General features: G+C 44.9%; 1 protein-coding gene across 4 annotated transcripts in view; it reads right to left on the bottom strand.

Annotated features, from left to right (window-relative positions):
- Window positions 1–23,142, bottom strand: part of LOC121277627 (muscular LMNA-interacting protein) — a 192,028-nt gene that overhangs the window by 21,929 nt on the left and 146,957 nt on the right. For all 4 annotated transcript variants that reach the window (XM_041187190.1, XM_041187191.1, XM_041187193.1 and 1 more), the window contains 2 exons: window positions 14,522–14,566; window positions 7,750–7,878 (listed from right to left, as the gene is read on the bottom strand). In XM_041187190.1, coding sequence (XP_041043124.1) covers window positions 7,750–7,878; window positions 14,522–14,566 — 174 coding nt within the window. The remainder of the gene's footprint in view (window positions 1–7,749; window positions 7,879–14,521; window positions 14,567–23,142) is intronic.

Here is a 23,142-nt window from a genome sequence, read left to right as displayed (position 1 = left end):
AGGACCATGCTGATCAGTGTGGGACACAATGGGTATTACAATTAATGATCAAGCCATGAAGGAAACAGTTTGTTCCAGAAGTTGAGGAATAACAGGGAGAAACTAAACAGTGAAAGATTGGGTGAAATATAGAACAACAACTTAAGAAGCTATCAAGGTAAGATTGATGGAAATCTTTTCATATGAAAGTGAGGCTGCTTTCAAGCTGTTTTCACTGAGAATCCTTTTTAAACAGGCTGAAAGTGAGTTGTAAGACAGCAATCCAAGTCAGTAAAATTGTAATCCTCACAAACAAAATTAGTGAATTATGAAAATATATAATCTAAAGATTTCATAACCCACTGCCAACTATTAATTACTCATAATTTTTCAATGAATTTAAAAATTTGTCTTAATCACTCAGTGAAATGCAACAGGTAAAGGTAAAGGTTGCACATCATAGATGAAGGGTTAATAAAGGTGATGGTTAGGAGAGATCTGGTTTGTAGCATCATAAAATTTGTACTGTAGCAATAATGATTGTTGTTTCTGTTGTCTGTTTGCTTGAGCAGGGTTTGGCAGAAAATAAATTGTACTCCATATTATATATCAATGGAATCAAACATGGAAATCACTGTTATTGTGCTTAATGCTCATGTGTGAACATACTGTTCATATGCATCACCAGTTTTAAAAATTCAAGAAGGGCCATATTATCAAGGAGATAGAAATGTTCAACTGGAATGATACAGAATGGATAAGGCAGCTGGCACTGGGAGCTGCTGGGACCAAGACAGAACTAATGGTGAGAGCTGCCATCAGTGTGTGCAGGAAGGAACACATAGCCACCCGTGCAAAAGCAGAACACAGAGCCAGCAGTAAGTGGGCAGGAACTGACACAGAACACCACCCAACTTTACTTACTGAGCCCCATGTTAATTGGGCTTGTTGATAGTTCTCTCTCCTCGGATACTGTGCTCCTCCATTCAAATCTTCTTTCATCAACCCCTCCTCAAAAGTCTAACTCTTGACTGCCCCCCTCCCCCCGTAGCTGAAAACTATCACCCCATTTCTCTCCACATTCCTTGAATGTGTTGTCACTTCCCAAATCAGTGCTCATTTTTCCCACAATTCCATACTTAAATCCGTCCAGTCGGGTTTTCAGTCTGGCCACAGCATTGAAACGGAATTTGTTGAAGTTAAAAATGACATTATTTGTGACTGTGACTAAACTACCCCTTTTCATCCTTCTTGACCTATCTGCAGCCTTTGACATGGCTGACCACATCATCCTCCTCTAATGCCTTTCCTCCATCATCCACTTAGCGGAACTGCCCTAGTTTGGATCCATTCTTATCTATCTAACCATAGTCAGAGAATCACCTCCAATGGCTTCTCTTCCCACTCCCTCACTGTTATCTTTAGAGTTCTCCAAGGCTGAGATGAGAGTGGCCTTGGGCATGGTCATGACACCCACCTGCCTGTGACATCCCACCTGTCCCCAGCCCCACGTAGCAGTGACTGGCCTGCCAACACTCAATGTTTAAGCTCACACGTGAAGAATGAGTACTTTGCTCAGGTGATGACCTAATGCTGCAGAAACATACCACAGCATCACACTGACATACAGCACAAAAAAAGAGGGTGAGAAAATTGGAACAAAAAATAACTCAAAATGAATCAATTGATGGGATAAAATTGATGTATTTCAAGCTGACTCTAACGTATTCTTTACTCACTGCTGGCTGCATTTCTTGATTCTCAATAGTTACAGATTTTTAGATCAGATTGCTGGCTCCTCGATTTACAAGCACTGAAAGGTTCTGCATTTTGTTTTGTTGCAACGGTAACAGTTGGATTCATGTCTGATGAGTTAAGTGAAGAAATAGTGGTCCAATGTTGTCAAAAATTGCCATTTAAAAGTCAGAAGATTGTCAAAGTAAGGAAGGATTGCAGCTTTCAATGAGTTAACAATCAGGGAGGGAGGGGGGGGGAGAAAGCATTGGAAAACTACAAAGATAAACAGGACATGACCAGCAATCCACTTCTGGAGGTTATCTGTAACCAGGTTTTGGAATATGGGATAAGCTCATACTCTTCTGTCCTGCATAGTAACAGTAGAATTTATTGCTTTTAGGATTTTATTTTTTCATCCTCAATCAGAAGTTAATCCTTTCAGCCAATTACTGTGCAAGATAGATAGTTTTCAATACCACAATGTGGATACTGCACTTATTGATAAAGTTCCCAAATAATCCCATGGTTACTTGGAGGGAAACTAAACACTGAAATAGCAAAACTGTTATCATTGTGCGAGCTTTCCTAAACCTGTCCTGTGAAATGAGAATCTATTTGCATAACCAAACAGCTTATTGCCAGCTGGAGAAAACTCAGTAGTAAAGTGCAGCTTAAGTGCTGCAAATGCTCTCTTATCATGTCCGAAATCAAAATTGTTGGAACTGTACGGATGGACCAGCATTTGTGGGAGAGAGATGGCTTTGTGCTTTCAGTTAGGTTCTGTTTCAGAATTGGGCCCACAATATTATCTTTTATTTTTCAAATGCTCGCTAGCTTGCATCTTTCCAGCATTTTCTGTTTTTATTTCTGATTTTCTGCAATATCATCTTTATTTTTACTTCATTTGGTGCCACATTGAGATAATTTCCCCAGCTTCTCCCTTTGCCTCCTGTCCTCTTGCAGTGACACCACATCCCGTGAACAAATATTCAAAAATTGACTACACGGGAGATATTCATTGGCAGTATCCATGATTAACAATCCTAATGGGAAACAGGTTAAAAAATGTTGTATTTCATTAGTGGTTTCTCACAGTGTAATGTCTATTTTATTCTATATGAGACAGACCATAATAAACTTCATTAAAAAAATATCATTCTTCGGCATGTGGACATTGCTGGAAGGACCTGCATTTTTTCCCCCACCCTTGCTGACTTGAGAAGGTGTGGCGTCAACTTCTTCTTAAACTGCTTCAGTTATAGTGATGAAGCTACTCCCACAACAGTGTCAGGTGAGGGGAAGATGGTGTTATAATGGTAATATCATTGGACTAGTAACCCAGAAGCCCATCCTAATTTTCTGGGGACATGGGTTCAAATCCCATCGTGGCAGGTGAGGGAATTTAAATTCAATTATATAAAGCTAGTCTCAGTAATGGTCACAACAATCATCAATTGTCGTAAAAGCCCATCTGGTTCACTAATATCCTTTAGGGAAGGAAATCTGTCATCCTTACCTGGTCTGGCCTACATGTGACTCCAGACCCACAGCAATGTGCTGACTTTTAACTGCCCTCTGAAATGCCCTAGAAAGCCAATCAGTTGTATCAAAGTGCTATGAAGTCTAAACAAAAGGAATGAAACTGGATAGTTCCGACAGCACTGTGGATGTTCCTAGGCCACATGGACTGCAGTGGTTCAAGAAGGTGGCTCACCACCAATTTCCCAAGGGCAATTAGGGAAGAGCAATAAATGCTTGCCTTTCCAATGACTCTCAATCCCATGGAACAGTAAAGAAAAAGGTAGGGTGTTCAGCATCTTGACCCACTGACAATGAAGAAGCTTGATGGCAATCAATGATATAGATGGTGGGGCCTTTCTGACTCATAACAATAGATTTTAATGAGGCACGGCTCCCAACACAAATCCTGGGTCGAATAATTGGGTGCAGAGGCCAGCAAATTCAATTCACAGCATCACAATTTTATAGTTCTGAAGAAGAGTCATATTGGACTTGAAACATTAACTCCTTTTCTCTCTCCACAGGTTCAGCGTTTTCTGTTTTTATTTCAGACTTCCAGCATATTTATGGCAATTTCATGCTGGTCACTGGAAAACTTGCGGAGAAAATTGATTGTATTGATCTCCATGTTTGATTCTTCAAGAATGAAGTCTCACAAAACTTATCATTGGAGAACATTGTATATCTCACCATTCCCTATGATATGTTGAATTGCCTTTTATTTGTCTCTACTGTTTCAACTGAAGATTTTCTAAAGCAATAAGTCAAATGGGCCATTTAAACGGTCTGGGTTATTTTCACAAGAGGATGATAGGTGGACTTTTAGATTACAGTTATGGCGCTGTATCTAAATATGCTACAGCCACAATTAATGATTTTTTTTTAATTCACAGATTTAAGTGTAGTAAAAGTGTTAAGCCCACTGCAATGAATGTCTCTCTCATAGATTTGATAGCACAAGGTTGAGCGGGATAAAGAATCCGTCCAACATCGGGTATGAATACAGCATGACAGAGATTGCTGAATTGCTACAATAGGTTACATATGCCTCATATCATAGTTCATATGTTTTAGAGCGATAGATTTTTAGTTTTAGTAATTGAATTTTAAATGTTAAGTTCAGTGGGAAAACCCCCTGGCAAACATCTAGAGGCTGAAAAACCACACAGACTTAAACTAATTACAATTCAAAAGGTAACTGGATAAGGTCCAAGTAAAATGGTGAGAGTCATAAAATGGCAGGTGGGTTTACTGAGCTAAAAGAATTGGAGACATAATGTCTGCAGTTATTCCAGTAAAGGATATAAGTTATTCATGTGGTTTCCCAGAATTAAGGAGAGCTTTGAAATTAAAAGGTAGTTAATTTGCATTCCTACTTGGAAAGAAGCCTTAGTCATATTGCCATGGAGATGGGTGGAGCTAAGTACGATTCTTTGTTTTGAGTTTATCTCTGTGAATTTATTCACCAACAGGAAAACTAGTTGATGTTTGGAAGGCAGCTAAGAGAGTGTGTCAGCTCAGGTTCTTATGTAGCTTGTCATTCCTTGGAAGTCGAGAGACAAAGCCAGGTCAACACCTGAAGTACAGTAAATGCTAGATCTCTCATCCATGATACAGTCTACAGATGGGAGCTAATATTCAGTATAAGACAAAGTTGGTAAGGGAGAAAATAACTGGAAGAATTGTTTAGCTGGAAGGAAGAAACCTACAGTAACCCTCAAGAGAAGGAAGTTAACCTTGTTGCGGTTGAAGTCCTGAGAGTAATCAGCTTGGTTGCAGTTTGAAACCATGGCAGCGGGCTATTGAAAACCAATGGGGTGTTTTCTGATGTTTGAAGCCACTGCACAGGAGTCATAGTGCTTGAGCTATGAAATTCAGAATTGAGAGGTTTTAAGGTAAGTTGCGGGGCACTTAACCCCCATGAAATCTTGTAACTTGGAGAATAGCTGGAACATTGAAGAGAAATCAGGGATCTGTGATATACCTTTTATTTGGTCCCAGAGAAGAAGTCAAGATCCTTGTAACATATAAGGGAATTGTTGGGGGTGGTGAAATAAAAAGTGGAACTGGATTTATACTTGGGCCTTTATAAGCTATAGTGAAGTAGTGGTTGTTTCATTTCTGATTTATATACATTAAAGTTTGTTTTTGTTTAAAAACGTGAACTCTTGTGACGTAGTTCTTTCCATTGATCACAGGATGTTCGGATTTCCTTTTTTAAATGTTAATAGTCCCTAACAGGACCATAACAAACATGATACAAAACCCGGAAGTAAAACACGCTAAATAGCGGTGCATATTCTCTGTTTACTCTGAGCTTTACACTCGCACTGTCTATTTTGCTATCATCGGCACATAGAGGAAAAATCTTGCTTTTCAAGTATCATCTCTTGTCCTCATGCCCTCAAACCCATAACCTGGATACATAATGCCGAAAAATGAAATATTCAGCACCATTTACAATTGTATACCAACGGCAGGGGTTTTTCAGAGTAATAGAAATTAAACCCATCATGAGGTTTCTTGTAATGTAATTGCAAGTAAGAAATTAGTGAGGGTACAATAGCAAAGTGGTTACATCACTGGACATGTAATGGACAAATGACATATAGTCATGAGTTCAAATCCTTCAAATGGCGAACTTAAAAGTAATTAGTTAAATAGGTTCAGTAATGGTACTCGTAAAACTGCCGAATTGTTGTTAAAAACCAAACTGGTTCACTAATGTCCTTTAGGGAAGCAAACCTTACCATGGTCTGACTCTAGATGCACAGCAACTGCCTTTTGAAATGTCCTAGCAAGCTGCCAAGTTGTATTCAAGACAACAGCTCACCACCATCTTATTAAGGGCAATTCAGAATTGGCAATAAATGCTGGCCTTGCCAGTGATACTCACATCCCGAGGATGAATGAAAAAAAAATGCATGTTGTTCTTTCACTTAGTAATATCCATGCAAAACACAAGCTCTGTTGAGTGCAACAAATACAGTCAGACAGAAAAAAACATATCAAAGCATTACTGACCAGCTTCTCACCTTAATGTACAGGGAGTGGAGGCTGCGAGAGAGGTTAGAGGTCATGTAGTAGTTACATGGGGCAATGGGAGAGAAACGAATATGTGATCCAGAGGTTAGACAAGTGACAGGTGAGAGAGACAGTGGAATTGACTGGGACATGTCCTGAGAGCACAGCATGGTCTGGTACGTTTCGTGGCACAAAGTGGGATATGAGACAGAAGTTAGGATGGTGGATAATGGGAACAGCCACTGTTGAAGAAGAGCAGATAATAAAACAGATGGAACAACACTGAATTAACTCCTGCGCTCAATAGCATTTTGGAGGTGCATTTTTTAATGGAGATAATTTTAGCAAAAAAGTCAGTGCAAATATATTAAAAGATTTCTCTTTTTTAAAACTCAGGTCAAATTTCTTATTAAAACTGTCAATAGGAATTTTGCTCTATAAAAGATTATTGTGCCGTACACACATCAGTAACAATCAATAAAAATGATGACCTATTGTGTAATTCTAATAGCAAATACAAATATAAAGTTTGATCACAATAATTTGATCTGTGCACCAAAGAACATTGTGTACACCCATACAATGCTTCACTCACAATCAGTATCAGAGTCAAAAATGAACACCATTAAAATTGCAGAAAAAGATTTTCAGCTAAAATGATGCTCAACTGAGAAATTGTTTCTCTACAGCAGATCCTTCGTACCAAGGAGTGAAGAGACATTTGTAACCGCATTTAACATCAGAGCTTAAGTTTGGAAAACACCATTTTTGAGAAGTGGTTAAAGGAGAAATGGATCAAAACAATTTTTAAATGACATGTTTTGTTTTCAGTTCATTATCTTTTAGGTATAACAGATCGCCATTGATTTTTCACTATGCTTTCCCCAAAGTGTATGAACCTTCATTGAAGAGGCTACCATTCAAATAACATTAAGGCTATTAAACTCAGGAAGTAGCAGTTCTGGGATTCTAATGTTATGCATTATAGTTTTTGATTACAGCAGCAGATGAAATTAATGCTGCAATGATATCATTCCATCATCTGTCACCATGGTGTTGCATTGTACACTTGGAACCAAATCTAAGTGCTTTTCCAGGCAACGCTAGCCTTTTTTTTAACACTGGGTTTAAATATAGCCAGTGCCATAGAAACAGCAGATACAGGTACCACTACCTCAACATCGAGATGATGTTAACTTAATGAAAACAATTTCAATGTTTACTATTGATGGTACAATGAAACGCATGTGGCTGAGCTCAATACTATCACTGTTCAGTGAACGACACCATCAACAACATAATCATCATTTTTAACAGCCTGCTTCAATTAGCTTTAGATCACTATAAAGCTGACATTTGGGTTGAGTTATACATGAATGGGAAGAAGCAGCAAGCAGACAATATTCCAACAATATTGTATATCTTCCAAGGAGAATGTCTGATGGTTTTGTTCAACATGCACCAACCCCAGCAGTTTCAGATGCCTACCTCTTTGATTTCAGTATCACTGGTTTCTTCAAGACATTGCCTGAAAGGATTGAGACCGCTCTCTTCCATCTTTGGGGTTGCAGGTGTTTTCTGAACAATGGCAACTGGACGGATCACACCAGGTCTAGTCTAGATTCAAAGGTTGGAAGGAAAATAACACAGATAAAACATGGTAGTGTGCTACATGCAGCAACTAGTCAACAGCGATAATAATTACACGAATTATCTCATTAGTTTCAAAATTACACTATGAGATACTGGCGGTAAAGATTAGCATCTTTGAAATTCCTTGCTCTGTTATGGCATTAACTATCATTTAACAAAAACAGGGTACAAAATAAATGCATAAACATCTGTTCAATCAACAAGGAAAGTGGTGGCGGGGAGGGCGAGGAAGGAGGTGGGGGGAGGGACACTTGCATTTGTAGGGAGCTTTCCACAACTACTGGATATTTCAAAGCACTTTACCACCAATGAAGTACATTTTGAGGTGTAGTCACTGTTGTAATGTTGGAAACACAGCAGCCAATTTGTGGACAGCAAGCTCCCATAAAGAGCAATGTGATAATCGCTGGTAATCTGTTTTTGTGATGTTGATTGAGGGATAAATATTGGTCAGGATAACTCCCCCGCTCTTCTTCAAAGTAGTTCCATGGGATCTTTCATCTACCTGAGCAAGCAGATGGGGCCTCAGTTTAACATCTCATCCAAAGGACAGCACTTTTGATAGTGCTCCCTCAAAGCTGCAGTGGAATGTCAGTTTTGATTTTTGTACTCAAGCCCTAGAGGGGGACTTGAATCTGGAATCAGGTGAGACTGCTACCAACTGAGCCATGGCTGACACGACAAGTTTCATCTGAACACATAAGTCAGCATTAAGCACAGGTTTTCCAGCACTCCGAGCATTTGCATTTGTATGTGTACGTTCATCGGAGTTCTTCTGTAGTCTGGCCCATCGAAGATCTTATCTGAGTACTCTGCAGCAAAGCCCATGTGTAACCTCACCCTCCGACGAGCCGGTACCTGGGCTATCCTTTCCCCCGCCCTGGCTGCAGCGCCTTTGTGTCTGGTCTCACCATACATCAATCTGTCTCTATGCCATCCTCTAAATTATGTACATTGTCAGTATCTGAACTGATAGTCACGACGATGAAATAGAGTGTCAGTGTCTTCATCCTCACTTTCTTCTTACTCTCCTTCCATTGCCTAGATATCTTCCATAGCTTCCAGAACTTGGAAAAAAGGGATGAGAGTTAGCTCGTGGTGAAGGGAGAGGAGAAATGATGAAGTTCATCTGCAGTTTGTAAATCAGAATAGACTTTGCATGAGGGGCAAGTAGGATAAGAGGAGGAGGATGAGGTATGTAGATACTCTCACCTTCAATCCCATTAATGGCCTCAGTCTCAGCAATGGCCCTTCCAGTAATGGCCAGCACAGTCTCTTCCCCTCCCATTAATTTCTGCCACCTGCTCCTGCAAGGAAGTGGGAAATTTGTCAGTGAGTGTCATGCAAACCTTTGGGTGATATGGTCATGGCTGAATAGCTGCCAGTGTGTGCAAGTTGTGACATGTGGGTGAAACTTGAAGCAGTGCTAAGTGCGTGGGATGAGGTGGAGCATCTGAGTGTTATATAGCGCTGAATTTTCCCCCTGTCGGGGCGTTTGTGCGGGGACAGGCAGGTGGAGCGCGAGCCCGATCGGCGCCCCCGATTGTGCGTGCACCGCCATTGTACGTGTGCGGGCCAATTAAGGCCTGCCCAGCATGACGCTCACCCGGAAGCACTGAGCGCTCGCTCCCTATGCATGCGGGGGGATTCCCTGAGTCGGGGCCTGCGCTGTTTCGCACATGCACGCAAAAGAGCACAGAAATCTCCCTGAGGCATAGAGGTGCCTCAGGGAGATCAGTTTAAGTTCTGGGATATTTAATAAATGTGAAAAAAAATTTAAGGACATGTCCCCTCATGTGAAACTGTCACATGAGCTGGGACATGCCCATTAATTTTTCAAAATTTTTTATTTAATTAATAAACCCTTCATGAAACCTCATCCAGCCCTTGGATGAGGTTTCATGAAAAATGCGAAGTCCACCTGGGCTCTTTGCCTGCCCGCCAACCTTAAAGTTGGACGGGCAGCATTGTGAACAACTTTAATTACTTTGTTAGTGGCCTTAATAAGCCTTTGACAGATCGGTGCACCGGCTGTTCGCCCACCGAACTGACAGTCTAAATGACACACGGTGATGTCAGGTCACTCGCCCGACGTCACCCCACATCATTTTATGCATCGGTGAGTGGGCCCCGTCCCTGCTCGCTGACGGGAAAATTCTTACCATAGAGACCTGATTGATAGAGATTATTGGTAGGTGAGTGATGGGTTTAGTGAATTAACAGTGGATGAGACCAGCTGAGTAATTTGTAGGGTATGGCATTTTAAGTTGCATGAACTGATCTTGACATCTCTTCTGAGATCATTAATTTTGGTTTTACATGGCATCTAGATTTTGGGGCTGGACTCCTGGCATTGACCTTCAGTATTAATTCTTGACACTCCCTTCTGTGGATGTAACTTGATGTCCTCCTACCCCAGCCCACACAGGATACAGATACTCTGCTTTTCACCTCTTCTTTCAAGTCCTCCAGTCCAGCATCCAAAAACCTTGGTGCATGCTCTCTCCCACACTCATTGCTAATTCTTCCAGAGCACAATTTCCAGAATAATCTGAGCACCACTAGCAACCACAATGCACCCCCCCTTCAAAAGGTGTTGGCTTTAAGTAACACTAGGTACCTGTGGATCTGTCCAGCCATCTAACAGTATGGGGAGTGCTGGTTGCACGTAGAGTCCTGGCAATGAACAGGCAGCATGAAGTTGGCACCCTGCCTGCAGTGCAACGAGTGCGTTTTAATCGCATTCTCAATTCCCAGACTGGGGGGATTATCCAATCTTGCCCCCAATAATGGTAGTTTGTAGGTTAGCACCTGAAAATTATTATGAAAACTCCTCTATTGTTGTGAAAACGCAACTTGTTTGATAATGTTCATCAAGAAACCAAATCTGCAGCCCTTACCTGGCTTGGCCTTTGGTGATTCTAGTAGCACACCACATGTTTGGCCGTTTATGCTTTCAGGGCAAGTAGGGATGGGTGACAACAATCCTTTAGTCTCAGTGTCATCCACATCCCCAGAGCAGATAAACGCAGCTTGATCTGGGAGTCCGCTCCATACATTGCTCACTCCTTTCTGCTGTGCTGGTATCCACAGCTTGCAGGGCCAGTGGGGGGAGTGAGTGTGAGCTGTTGCCTGGACAGATGAGTGCTCAAGTGTTCTGCTTGGTGCACTAACCCTAACTGAAAAGGAAACGGAACCTTCATGTTTCTAGTGAAATTAAAACGGAAAGGTAATCCGAAGCTTATCGAAACCCAGTAAAATACACAGAGCCACATGAGCTCCGAGAACCCAGAGATGAAGTGCAGGAAGGCTGAAGGAACACCAAGGCTGGAACTGGGAGCAGGAATAAAGGAAAATAAGGTTATTGCCGCCATTTCAGTTATGTTAAAAGAACTGATTGACCAAAGCCTGCCACACAGTGCACAGAGTTGTTACTGAGATTTCGGATAAAGGTGTTCCTTTGTAAAGGGGGATCCACGCCATCAATGCTATTGTGAGCAGGGTTGAGGAGGTTCTCTAGAAATGTGCCACTTTGGTGCCCCTGGAACTCAGGTTGGTCAGGAGCTGCTGTCAGATGAGAGTTGGTGGCTAAATACTTGCGGGAAAGGAGCTGGGATTCTGCCTGAGGATGTTTGTATCTTTAAAGGATTTTAGAACCTGAAATTAGTGCCACATATGCTCAGTGGACTGCCCAGTAAATCCATGACATCTATTTTTGAGGTATTTGATATTTAATATGTAACGTATAGCTGACATTGACTGCAATTTTCTTGTTAATTTATGTTTAATTTATAATGATTTTTGGTTTAATTGTTAAAGTAAAAGTTATAAAAAGTGAAACCTTGTTCATCGGGTTTTCTCGCTGTAGTGTCGATTGGAAAACTTGGTTCTTTGATATGTTGGTCTGCACTGGAATCTGAACACTGTAAATGAGAACTTTGTGATATCGGCCTTAAAATACCTTTCAACTGTTTGAACCTAACCCCATTGTCCTATTCTCACAATTAAGCAAGTTCAGATTTCATCTTTTCCAATCCTTTAACCTTATAACAAAAGCTGGTCCCTCAGGCACCTCCTTCCCAGACTGAAATAGTGTCCATTAGTTTGTAAAATTTGCACTATTCTATGTGCAATAAAAATATTAAATCTGCACATTCCTCATGGTATCACTCCACACGTTGTGAGGTCAATGTACCCTGTAAGGACAATGAAAACTGTACAGAGAGCCAGTGGGTGCCAGTAGCTTGATTACCTGAGCCAAGGGATCATTCTTCACAACCTTGACTATGAGCACCACAAAGCTGTTGGACCATTGAGTTTGGGGATGTGCACAGCCAAGATTGATGTGGCCCTCAGTCGGCATACATGCATGGCCAATTTCCAGCAGGGATCAAAATTTGGGAGTCAGGAATGGAAGCTTTGGCTGATTTTTCTACTTGCGAGCTTGGGGGTGCTGGAAATTACCAGTCTTACCGAAAGTTTGACTGAGATCAGCAGCTAATTTAGCACAAACCAGGAGAAGCATTCATTAAAATTAGACTTCCAATTATTCAGTATGAACCACACTGACTCATCCATCCACTCATTTTATTCCAATTTTCATTCATAGAATATATTGAAGCACCAGTCCTGTGTACATCATTTGAGCTTTACTCTGGGTTTGTGTAACGATATACAACGGCTCATACTTATGTAGATTGCTTTCAAGGCATTGCAAGAATTTTAATTATCACTGACAATTATCCCATAGAGAAAAACATCAGTTACATAACCACTTAATCTACAACCCACAAATTAAATGTATGTATTGGAAAATCTCTGCAATTTTCTAAAACTTCCCAATACACATCTTGGAGCCAATGATTTTTACATAAAAAAGGTATAAGAGAATAGAAGGCAATTACTGTTCATCATTGGCTCCGCTCTTCCAATCTCCAGCAGAAATCGCATTAACGATTACATCTGTGGGAATTACTGAATTGCAGGTGAAATGAAGCAATTGCATGTTATTTTGTTTGAAAGGAATACTTTTAACCATTATTTTGGTCAGTTTCATAGAAACATAGAAAATAGGAGCAGGAGTAGGTCATTTGGCCTTTCAAGCCACCTCCGCCATTTATTATGATCATGGCTGGATAACTTCACAATTTCCCAATTTATACTGCATCTGCCATGTATTTGCCCACTCACTCAACCAGTCTAAATCGCCTGGAAGCCTCTTAACACCTTCCTCACTGCTCACATTCACACCAAGTTTTGTGGCGTAGCAAACTTGGAAGTATTACATTTGGTTCCCACATCCAAGTCATTGGCATATATATAGCTGGGGCCCAAGCATCGATCCCTGCAGTACCCCACTAGTCACCACCTGCCACTCCAAAAAAGACCCATTTGTTCCTACTCTCTGTTTCCTGTCTGGTAACCAATTTTCAATCCATGCCAATATATTATCCCCAATCCCATGTGCTTTAATTTTACACACTAACCTCTTGTGGGATTTTATCAAAAGCTTTCTGAAAATCCAAATACACCACATCCACTGGTTCTCCCTTATCTATTCTGCTAAGTTATGTCCTCAAAGAATGCCAGTAGGTTTGTCAAACATGATTTCCCCTTCATCAATCCATGTTGAGCTTGTCCAATCCCGTTGATATTTTCTAAGTGTCCTGTTATCACATCCTTTATAATGGACTCTAGCATTTTCCCTACTACTGAGGTTAGGCTAACCTGTCTGTAATTCACTGTTATCTCCCTTCCTCCTTTTTAAATAGTAGGGTTATATTTGCCACCCTTCAATCTGCCAAGACTAAACCAGAATCCACAGAATTTTGAAACCAACGCATATACTATTTCCAGGGCCATCTCCTTTAGTGCCCTGGGATGTAGTTTATCGGGCCCTGGGGATTTATCAACTTTCAGTACAATTTCCCATGCATGCAGGGCTCCCAGTGAGATTCCCACCATCAAGAGGGAGCCTACTAGTGCCAACAAGGAGAAATCGGAGAGCGCTACAGGTCAGACCATCAGTGCAGCACCTGGGTATGGGACAAGGGGCTTCAAAGAAGCAGATGGTGCCAGAAATAAAAAGGGATATTTTGTAACATCTCAGCCAAGGCTGAGATACGCAGATTGGATAGAAATGGAAGGCCCTCTCCCTGCAATAAGAATTTATGGGCCTTCCTGCTATGGCCCAGCCCCTACCATCCAAAGCACTGTGGTGTTGGGAAGTGGCAGGATAAAGGCTAATAGAAGGGAATTGAGCCCGAGACCCGTACAGTGCTGATATTTACACATAACAGAAAGGGCAGGAGAAAGTGAAGCAAATGCAGTTTGGGTTGAGGGGGCGGTGGTAGACTTCACAACCTCATTTTCACCACCACAATAGTGGAGGAAAGGCCACCCCAAAATGTCCACAGCCAAGGCTAAAGTTTTTGCCATTTTGCCCCCTATACGTGCCCGTTCAGGAAGAGAAAACCAGATGGTGAAAGACAATATGAAATGCTGCTGCTGATGATGAGCATTTCTTCAGTGTCACCGACAGCTTAAGACCCACTCAGTAAACGGTAACCTTAACAAGCCAGGAGGAACAGTTTCAGGGAGTACTTACAGGCCTATTCTCTGTGGACTCCAATACTGACAGATGGAGATTAGCCTGTTAAAAAAAAATACAAAAGGACATTACAAAGCAGCAGGCACTTTAGAACAATGGATTGCAGAGAGCAAAAGGATGTTGTAGGAAACAAATAGACCAGATAACCTAACTCCAGTGGTTGCTGACAGCATGTAAGAATATATTCTGGGATGACAACAGGCAACCAGCAGCATTCCAACAATCTACCAGAATCTCCAGTAACCATGGTGCTACAAGCGGTGGTTAATCCTTCGTATTAAAAAGGAGAAAATTCTAATGTTCCAATTAAGTGCATTGTTCACTTTGGATTTTGAAGTGCAGGAGATGGTGCAGAATAAGGCTGATCTGCTACTGCTTACTTTGCTCCAATGCCAAGGATCACAATTTCACCCTCTGGGTAGAATCGTCCCAGATTTCCGCCTAAGTGCCCTGCTAGGCATGGAAAACGACGTTTTACCCACCGGCCGCAATGGCGGATTTTTGTGCTGTATCGTCCCCTTCCCAGCCTCATTAATAACGCATTCTCGGGAAACACGCTAGATTGCTGGCAGGCGGGCTCAGGTTTGCCCCACCCTGTGACCTCAGCGCTTCCTCGCTCCGGGCGCCATATTTAAAATGCACTAGAGCGCAGCCCTAATTCATGTCCACAGACCAGGACTGCTCCAAGAGACAGATGACCTCGAAAGACGACGACAGCCCCCAAATTTAGTGATGCCTCTCTGGGGCGCCTGCTGGACGCAGTGAAGGGCTGCTGTGATGTCCTCTAACCCCAGCTCTAGCCAGAAGAGGACCAGCAGCGTCACCAATTCAGTCTGGCAGGCGGTGGCAGTGATGGTCAGCACCACCAGAGCACAGAGGGGGTCAGCCATCCAGTGCGGCAAGAGGATGAATGCTCTTATCCATTCCACCAGGATAAGTCAACCACCTCATCACTCTCAACTCACGCATCCACAGGGATCTCACACCTCAAGGGAAAACACCACTAACTCTCACACACACCCTCACATCTCCATCAGGCTCATATGTCGTGTCCTCATCCTGTCCATGGCTCCATTCACCATACAAACATTCTACACAGTGCCATGTGACCCGTTCACACTCTCTCCACCTGTTTTCATGCAGGAGAAGCTGGCTCACATCAGCAGATCACCCCCAGACCGGGGGGGTGGAGTGGCCCACATTAGGCCCCTCACTCACCTTGAGGAGTGTGCCGTTATGTTGACTGGTGAGGACGTGGACGCTGCCTTCAGCGACGGTGAGGTCAGCGGTGAACAGCCACGTGAGGATCCTACACCACATCATCCCTCTCTCAACGCAACTGAGTGCTCTCTCTCCTGCCGTGCACAACATATCTCTACACTGGTTCACAGGGAGCTCTGCCAAATGACTGATGCCCTCAGCCAGCCAGTCCCTCAGCTCCATTCACATCCTCACCTCCAGCCAAGAGGACTCTTCCTCCATTGAAGAGCTGGAAATAAGCAGCCTGGAAGACCCATCAGTGCTTACCCACACCCTCCACCAGCTCAGAGACACACACCTTGGTGGGACCTAGGTCTAGAGCAGACTCGGGTTCATAATCTGGTGGTCAACACATGGATATGTGTCCGCAGGAGGAGGCAGGTTCAGCCAAGCTCCCTGGCACTCAGAGGACTGCTGGGGAAGAGGCATCTGTGAGGTCTGAGTCAGATAACAAGCCTCTGGATTCGGCCTTCCACCTCATCCTGGAGAGTCAGCAGAAGGTGGGGAAACATCACACACAACTGTTGGAAGCCCTCAACAGAGTGGCATACGAGTTAGAGGAGTGCATCCGCCTGCTGTCTGATGAACAGGTGCCCAGATATGCACATATGGAGGTCTCAACGGGAAGGATGGCAGATGCCAAGGAGACCCAAGTCCAGCAGAACGCAGAGATGTGCACAGACCCACACTCCATTGCGGTAGCCATTGGTGAGTTCCTGCAGTGGCATCATGAGGGGGAAATGGGGCACCTCATGTCCCTGCAGGTACTCCTTCCCTTCAAGGAGTCAGGCCAGAGCTGTCAGCCACCTGAAGTGAGGGGGAGTGGCAGCTGGACACCCCTGGGTCATCCTCTCAGGAATGTCGGTGGCTGTCCGCTCCCTCTGAGTCCCCTTTGCTTGTGATTTACTCGACCTCATCCTCCATCACTACAGAGGCCCACAGGAGGGCAGCCAAAGCATTCTGGGGCTATCAAGGTCTCAGCTCTCCAGGGAAACACATGCCAAAGTCATCAGGGGCAACAGGGCCAACCATTGCACAGGCTGTCCCCATCCCTACTGTGGATGTCAAGGCAGCACCTAGAAGAAGGGGTAGGCCTAGAAAAGTTAAGAAAATCTGATCACAAGTGGTTGCACGGGTGAACACATTTTTTTTATTCATTCACGTAATGTGGGCTTCGCTGGCTGGGCCAGTATTTATTGCCCATCCCCAGTTGCCCTTGAGAAGGTGGTGGTGAACTGCCTTCTTGAACTGCTGAAGCCCATGTGGTGTACGCACAGTGCTGTTAGGGAGGGAGTTCCAGGATTTTGACCCAGCGACAGTGACGGAACGGCGATATATTTCCAAGTCAGGATGGTAAGTGGCTTGGAGAAGAACTTCCAGGTGGTGATGTTCCCATCTATCTGCTGCCCTTGTCCTTCTAGATGGTACCGGTCGTGCGTTTAGAAGGTGCTGTCAAAGTACCCTAGGTGAATTTGAACAGTGCATCTTGTAGATGGTACACACTGCTGCTACTGTGCATCAGTGGATGTGGTGCCAAGCAAGTGCTTTGTCCTGGACGGTGTCAAGCTTCTTGGGTGCTGTGGGAGCTGCACTCATCCAGGCAAGTGGGGAGCATTCCACCACACTCCTGATTTGTGCCTTGTATAAGGTGGACAGCCTCTGGGGAATCAGGAGGTGGGTTACTCATCGCATGATTCCTTGCTTTTGACCTGGTCTTGTAGCCCCAGTATTTATATGGCTAGTCCAGTTCAGTTTCTGGTCAATGGTAAACCCCAGAAGGTTGATGGTGGGGAGGGTTCAGTGATGGTAATGCCACTGAGGTCTTGCTGCATTTGGACATGGACTATTTCAGTATCTGTGGAGTTGCACATGGTGCTGAACATTGTTTAATCATCAGCAAACATCCCCACTTCTGACCTTATGATGGAAGTAAGGTCTTTGATGAAGCAGCTGAGGTTGGGCCTAGGACACTACCCTGAGCAACTCCTGCAGTGATTCCCTGGAGCTGAGATGGCTGACCTCCAACAACCACAACCATCTTCCTTTGTGCTAGGTATGACTCCAACCAACAGAGAGTTTTCCCCCTGATTCCCATTGACTCCAGTTTTGCTAGGGCTCCTTGATGCCACACTCGGTCAAATGTGGCCTTGATGTTAAGGGCAATCACTCTTACCTCACCTCAGGAGTTCAGCTCTTTTGTCCATGTTTGAACCAAGGCTGTAATGAGGTCAGGAGCTGAGTGGAACGCAAACTGAGCATCAGTGAGCAGGTTATGGCTAAGCAGGTGCTGCTTGATAACATTGTTGGTGACCCCTTCCATTACTTTACTGATGACCGAGAGTAGACTGATGGGGAGGTAATTGGCCGGGTTGGATTTGTCCTGCTTTTTGTTTACGGGACATACCTAGGCAATTTTCCACATCGCCAGGTAGATTCTAGTGTTGTAGCTATACTGGAAGAGCTTGGCTAGGGATGCAGCAAGTTCTGGAGCACAAGTCTTCAGTACTATTGCCGGAATTTTGTCAGGACCCATAGCCTTTGCAGTATCCAATGGCTTCAGCCATCTTTTGATATCACATGGAATGAATCGAATTGGCTGAAGATGCTGGGGACCTCCAGAAGAGGCCGAGATGGATCATCCACTCGACACTTCTGGTTGAAGATAATAGCAAATGCTTCAGTCTTATTTTTTCTATTGATGTGCTGGGTTCCTCCATCATTGAGGATGGGGATGTTTATGCAGCCTCCTCTTCCAGTGAGTTGTTTAATTGTTCACCACCATTAACAACAGGATGTGGAAGGACTGCAGAGCTTAGATCTGATCCGTTGGTTATGGGATCACTTAGCTCTTAGCAAGTAGTCCTGTGTTATAGCTTCACCAGATTGACACCTCACATTTAGGTATGCCTAGTGGCATGCCCTCCTGCACTCTTCATTGAACCAGGGTTGATTCCCTGGTTTGATGGTAATGGTAGAGTTGGGTATACACCGGGGCATGAGATTACAGATTGTGTTTGAGTACAGTTCTGCTGCTGATGGCCCACAGACTCTCATGGATGCCCATTCTTGAGTTGCTAGATCTGTTCAAAATCTATCCCATTTAGCCACATAACATGGTGGACAGTATCCTCAATGTGAAGGCGGGACTTCGTCTCCACAATGACTGTGTGGTGGTCACGCCTACCGATACTGTCATGGACAGATGCATCTGCGGCAGGCAGGTTGGTGAGGATAAGGTCAAGTATGTTTTTCCCTCTTGTTGGTTCCCTCACCACCTGCAACAGACCCAGTCTAGCAGCTATGTAATTTGGGATTTGGCCAGCTCGGTCAGTAGTGGTGCTATCGAGCCACTCTTGGTGATGGACATTGAAGCCCCCCCACCCAGAGTACATTCTGCACCATTGCCACCCTCAGTGCTTCCTCCAAGTGGTGTTCAACATGGAGGAGCAATGATTCATCAGCTGAGGGAGGGATGTATGTGGTAACCAGCAGGAAGTTTCCTTGCCCATTTTTGACCTGATGCCATGAGACTTCATGGATGTTGAGGGCTCCCTGGGCAACTCCCTTTCGACTGTATACCACTGTGCCGCCACATCTGATGGGTCAGTCATGCTGGTGGAACAGGGCATAAACAGGGATGGTGATGGTGATGACTGGGACATTATCTGTAAGATATGATTCTGTGAGTATGACTATGTCAGGCTGTTGCTTAACTAGTCTGTGAGACAGCTCTCCCAATTTTGGCACTAGCCCACAGGTGTTAGTAAGGAGGATTTTGCTGGGTCGACAGGGCTGAGATTGCCGTTGTCTTTTCCGGTGCCTAGGTCGATGCCAGGGGGGTCTGTCTGGTTTCATTACTTTTTTGAGACTTTGTAGCAGTTTGTTACAACTGAGTGGTTTGCTAGGCCATTCCAGAGTCAATCACATTTCTGTGGGTCTGGAGTCATATGTAGGCCAGACCACGTAAGGAAGATAGATTTCCTTCCCTAAAGGGCATCAGTGAACCAGATGGGTTCAACAATTGTCAATGGTTTCATGTCATCATTAGACTTTTAATTCCAGATCTTTATTGAATTCAAATTCTACCATCTGCCATGGTGGGATTTGAACCCAGGTACCCAAAGCATTACCCTGGGTCTCTGGATTACTAGTCCAATACCCCTAGTGACAATACCACTACACCATCACCTCACTCTATAATCTGAAAATATATTCACTTTCACTGAATAATGTGTGATGTTTTCCTTCAGCTTCATTGACAGGCTTTGTGAGTCCTCCCACTGTTTTCCCCTCCTTACTAGCAGCTCAGCTGCTCGCAGCCGGACCAGAAGTGATTCTGATGGGAGAAGTGCTTGTGTGCCAGGGCCTTTTTGAGCTTCGTGCAAGCAATCTCCCATGAACGTGGAGCCTCCCTACATCACACTCATCTCACTGTCCCGATCATTTTCAATGCTGTCTGCTGGGGTTCTCTTTCCGTTGTCCATATGAGCTAACCTGCAGCTCCGCCCACCTACTGATCACAGTCCCATGCAGCACCTGTGCCCGTCCAACATGAGGCTCCACTCACTTTCAATTTCGGCAACCACAATCGTGACTAAGTATCTCATCAGCCTCCCCATCCTTTCCCCTCCCCCAGTCACCCATGCCCTTTCCCCCATCACTGTGGACAGCACCAGGAATCACCTCCAACCTCCCCACTGTCACCCATCAGCCCGAACCTTTGCCATTCCAGAATATCCAGGTGAATGTGCACATTCCGCACCTTCCTGAGAATCCCACCCCCACCCATATTGACCTCCCCGGCCTCATCTTTCCCACCAACCATCCTCGCCATCCCTTTTATCGTTAACCAAAACACCCTCACCCTCCCAGCCCGCTAGCTCCCTCTGCCCCTCTCACACTCTTTCCTAGCACACCCACCCTCAGTTTGCTGCCCAGGAGGCAGCCATCGACTTCACAGGCCCCTTCCCTGCAGATTCACCTGGACATCCTCCCCTCGTTACTCACTCCTCCAGTCTTACTCTTACCTCCCCCCGGACAGCTTCCCCTCTCCAAACTCCCTCCTCCCCCCTGGACACCTTGCCCTCTCTGAAGTCGCTCCTTCCCCCCGCACCCCCCCCCTCCCCGTTCCACCCCAGACATTTCTGCCTCTCTGAACGCCCTGCTCCTGCCCCAGACACCTTTCTCTCTCCAAACGCCCTCCTTCTGCCCTGCCCCGGTCACCTCTCCCCATCCGAGCTCCCCTTCTTACACCTTCCTCCCCCTTGCGCCTACCTCCTCACTTGCAGCATTCTCCCCCATTACATCATCCCACCGCCCATACACCATCCCTGCAACCTCTCATCCCCCTGACACCATCGTCCCCCCACTCCCAAACTCAACCACCGCACCCCCTGCCCCCCCTGCCCCCACCAAACACTTTTGTCCCCCCTCTCCCAAGCTCAGCCCGGCCCGGTACACCTTCCTCTCCACTCTCAGCTGGACCGTCCTCTCCCTCGATCAACCATAGCAGCCCATGGCCAAGACCATGATGTTCCAAAGAAGGCCCGAAGCACCAAAGGAGACCTCCCATCACTTGTCCAGATGTATCCTGGTGTGGCGTGTTTTCCCGCCGTTGTAACAGTAAATCTGGCATGGGGGAATGATTCTAGTCGATCCATACTTTGCATCCCATTACCGGGATTCAAATCGGGTTCACGCCGGCCTCCAGCGGGATTCGCGTGCACCATCTGATGATATGACGCTGGGGTAAAACCGAGTTCTGCCCCTCATGCCAAACTGTGTCAACCCCCCCCACCCCCGCCCTGCACGCCATGATGCCAGGCACCAACGGGGCCAAACAATTCCATCCTATATTTTTCTTGCTATTTAATTACAAGACCATCAAAAAATGCATTATATTGATTACAGTGCAGCCTCAGGACTAGTTCTTTACTCTGAGCCCCGCAGCCCATGTGAATCAACACTCCAGCCCATTATCTATTAAATCAAAAAACTTCTCTAACGGACCCTGCCCCAGCATGCACCTTAGTGGCAGAAACACATATCTTATAAATGTGATGTGTCCTGACAACATGGCTTGAAAACATCTTTTTATGTTTGCTTTCATTACTTATTACATCTGAGCCTATAGTTCCTGCTAGGCAAAACCAGCACGTCCCACCAGAATTTGGTCAATTTGGCATAGAAGATCACTGAATTTTAAGCGCAAGTTATGTAGAATGTAAATTGCATTTCCACCTGAATATTTTGGATGGTGTTTCCCTTCCCATCATCCGAAGAGTCGGTGGGAAATACATCCCCCCATCCCCCCACCCCCAACTCTGACTGCCCTGCAGCCATTTCACAATCAAATGAGCATCAGTTGGCTGCAGGTGGGACTTTCGCTCCTCGCCTGGAAAGAAATCCCGCCTTAGAGAGTTGCCAGCCAATCTGATTGGCCGTCAGCTCTCTAGTCCCTGCAGCGACAGGAGCTGAAGTGGACAGAAAAGGAAATGCTTCATCATGTCACAGCCTATGTCCCGGGACCGGACTGCAAGGTAGGTTTCAGGGGTCCCAGGGCAGGGAAGGCCTGGGTAGGGTGGAAAGTGGTGATTGGGGTCGGGAGAGACCCCGGTGGGGGAGGGAGGTCCAGCGGCCAATGGATCTTAATGGGATGGTAGGGGGAGGGTGGTGCCTGAAATCAGAAGGGGGCTCCCAATGAAGGCGCAGCCGCCTCCCCCCCCACACACACACCCCCACTCCCGGCCCGAGATTTAAGCCTGTTCGTTTTAAAGCTTCCCCTATGCCAGGTAAGTCCTCCCGCCAGCCTAAAAATTGAGGCTGGGTGGGAAATGGCCCTTAAGTGGCCAATAATGGGGCAAGAGCGGGCAGCCCATTCAAGTCCTTGCCCACTCCAGCATAAAATCACTGTGAGGTCGCGGCGGGCGGGACCCCAGAGGGAATCTCGTTTCTTCAATTTCACGCTCCCCACCACCCCCTGTCTAAAATTCTGCCAGTGGGGGAACATGAATTTCAGGCCACCAGTTTATAAAAACATTGAACAGGAAGCTGGTCCCATTCATAAATCTGGCCACACCTCTCCATCAAAAAGCTCGGAATGGCAACTTACTACTGACTGCAGCCATTGTAGGCCTTCGAGGAGGCTTTTCAAATGAAGCTGTAGTTTTAGGTACAAATTTATAAATCTTTTAAAGTCAGTTTCAATTATTTAAAGTCATGTTATTTACAAGTGGAAGACAGGTACTCTTTGTAAAATGATTTCTTGTGACAAATCCAAATCCAGCTTCAGCCATCATCTTTCTGCTCGCTGACCTACACTGGCTCCCAGTTAAGCAAAGTCTCAATTTTAAAATTCC

Source organism: Carcharodon carcharias, chromosome 5 (assembly GCF_017639515.1).
Source record: "Carcharodon carcharias isolate sCarCar2 chromosome 5, sCarCar2.pri, whole genome shotgun sequence".
Taxonomy (NCBI): domain Eukaryota; kingdom Metazoa; phylum Chordata; class Chondrichthyes; order Lamniformes; family Lamnidae; genus Carcharodon; species Carcharodon carcharias.
Note: the sequence above shows the minus strand (reverse complement) of the source record. Positions and strands in the feature narration are given on the sequence as shown.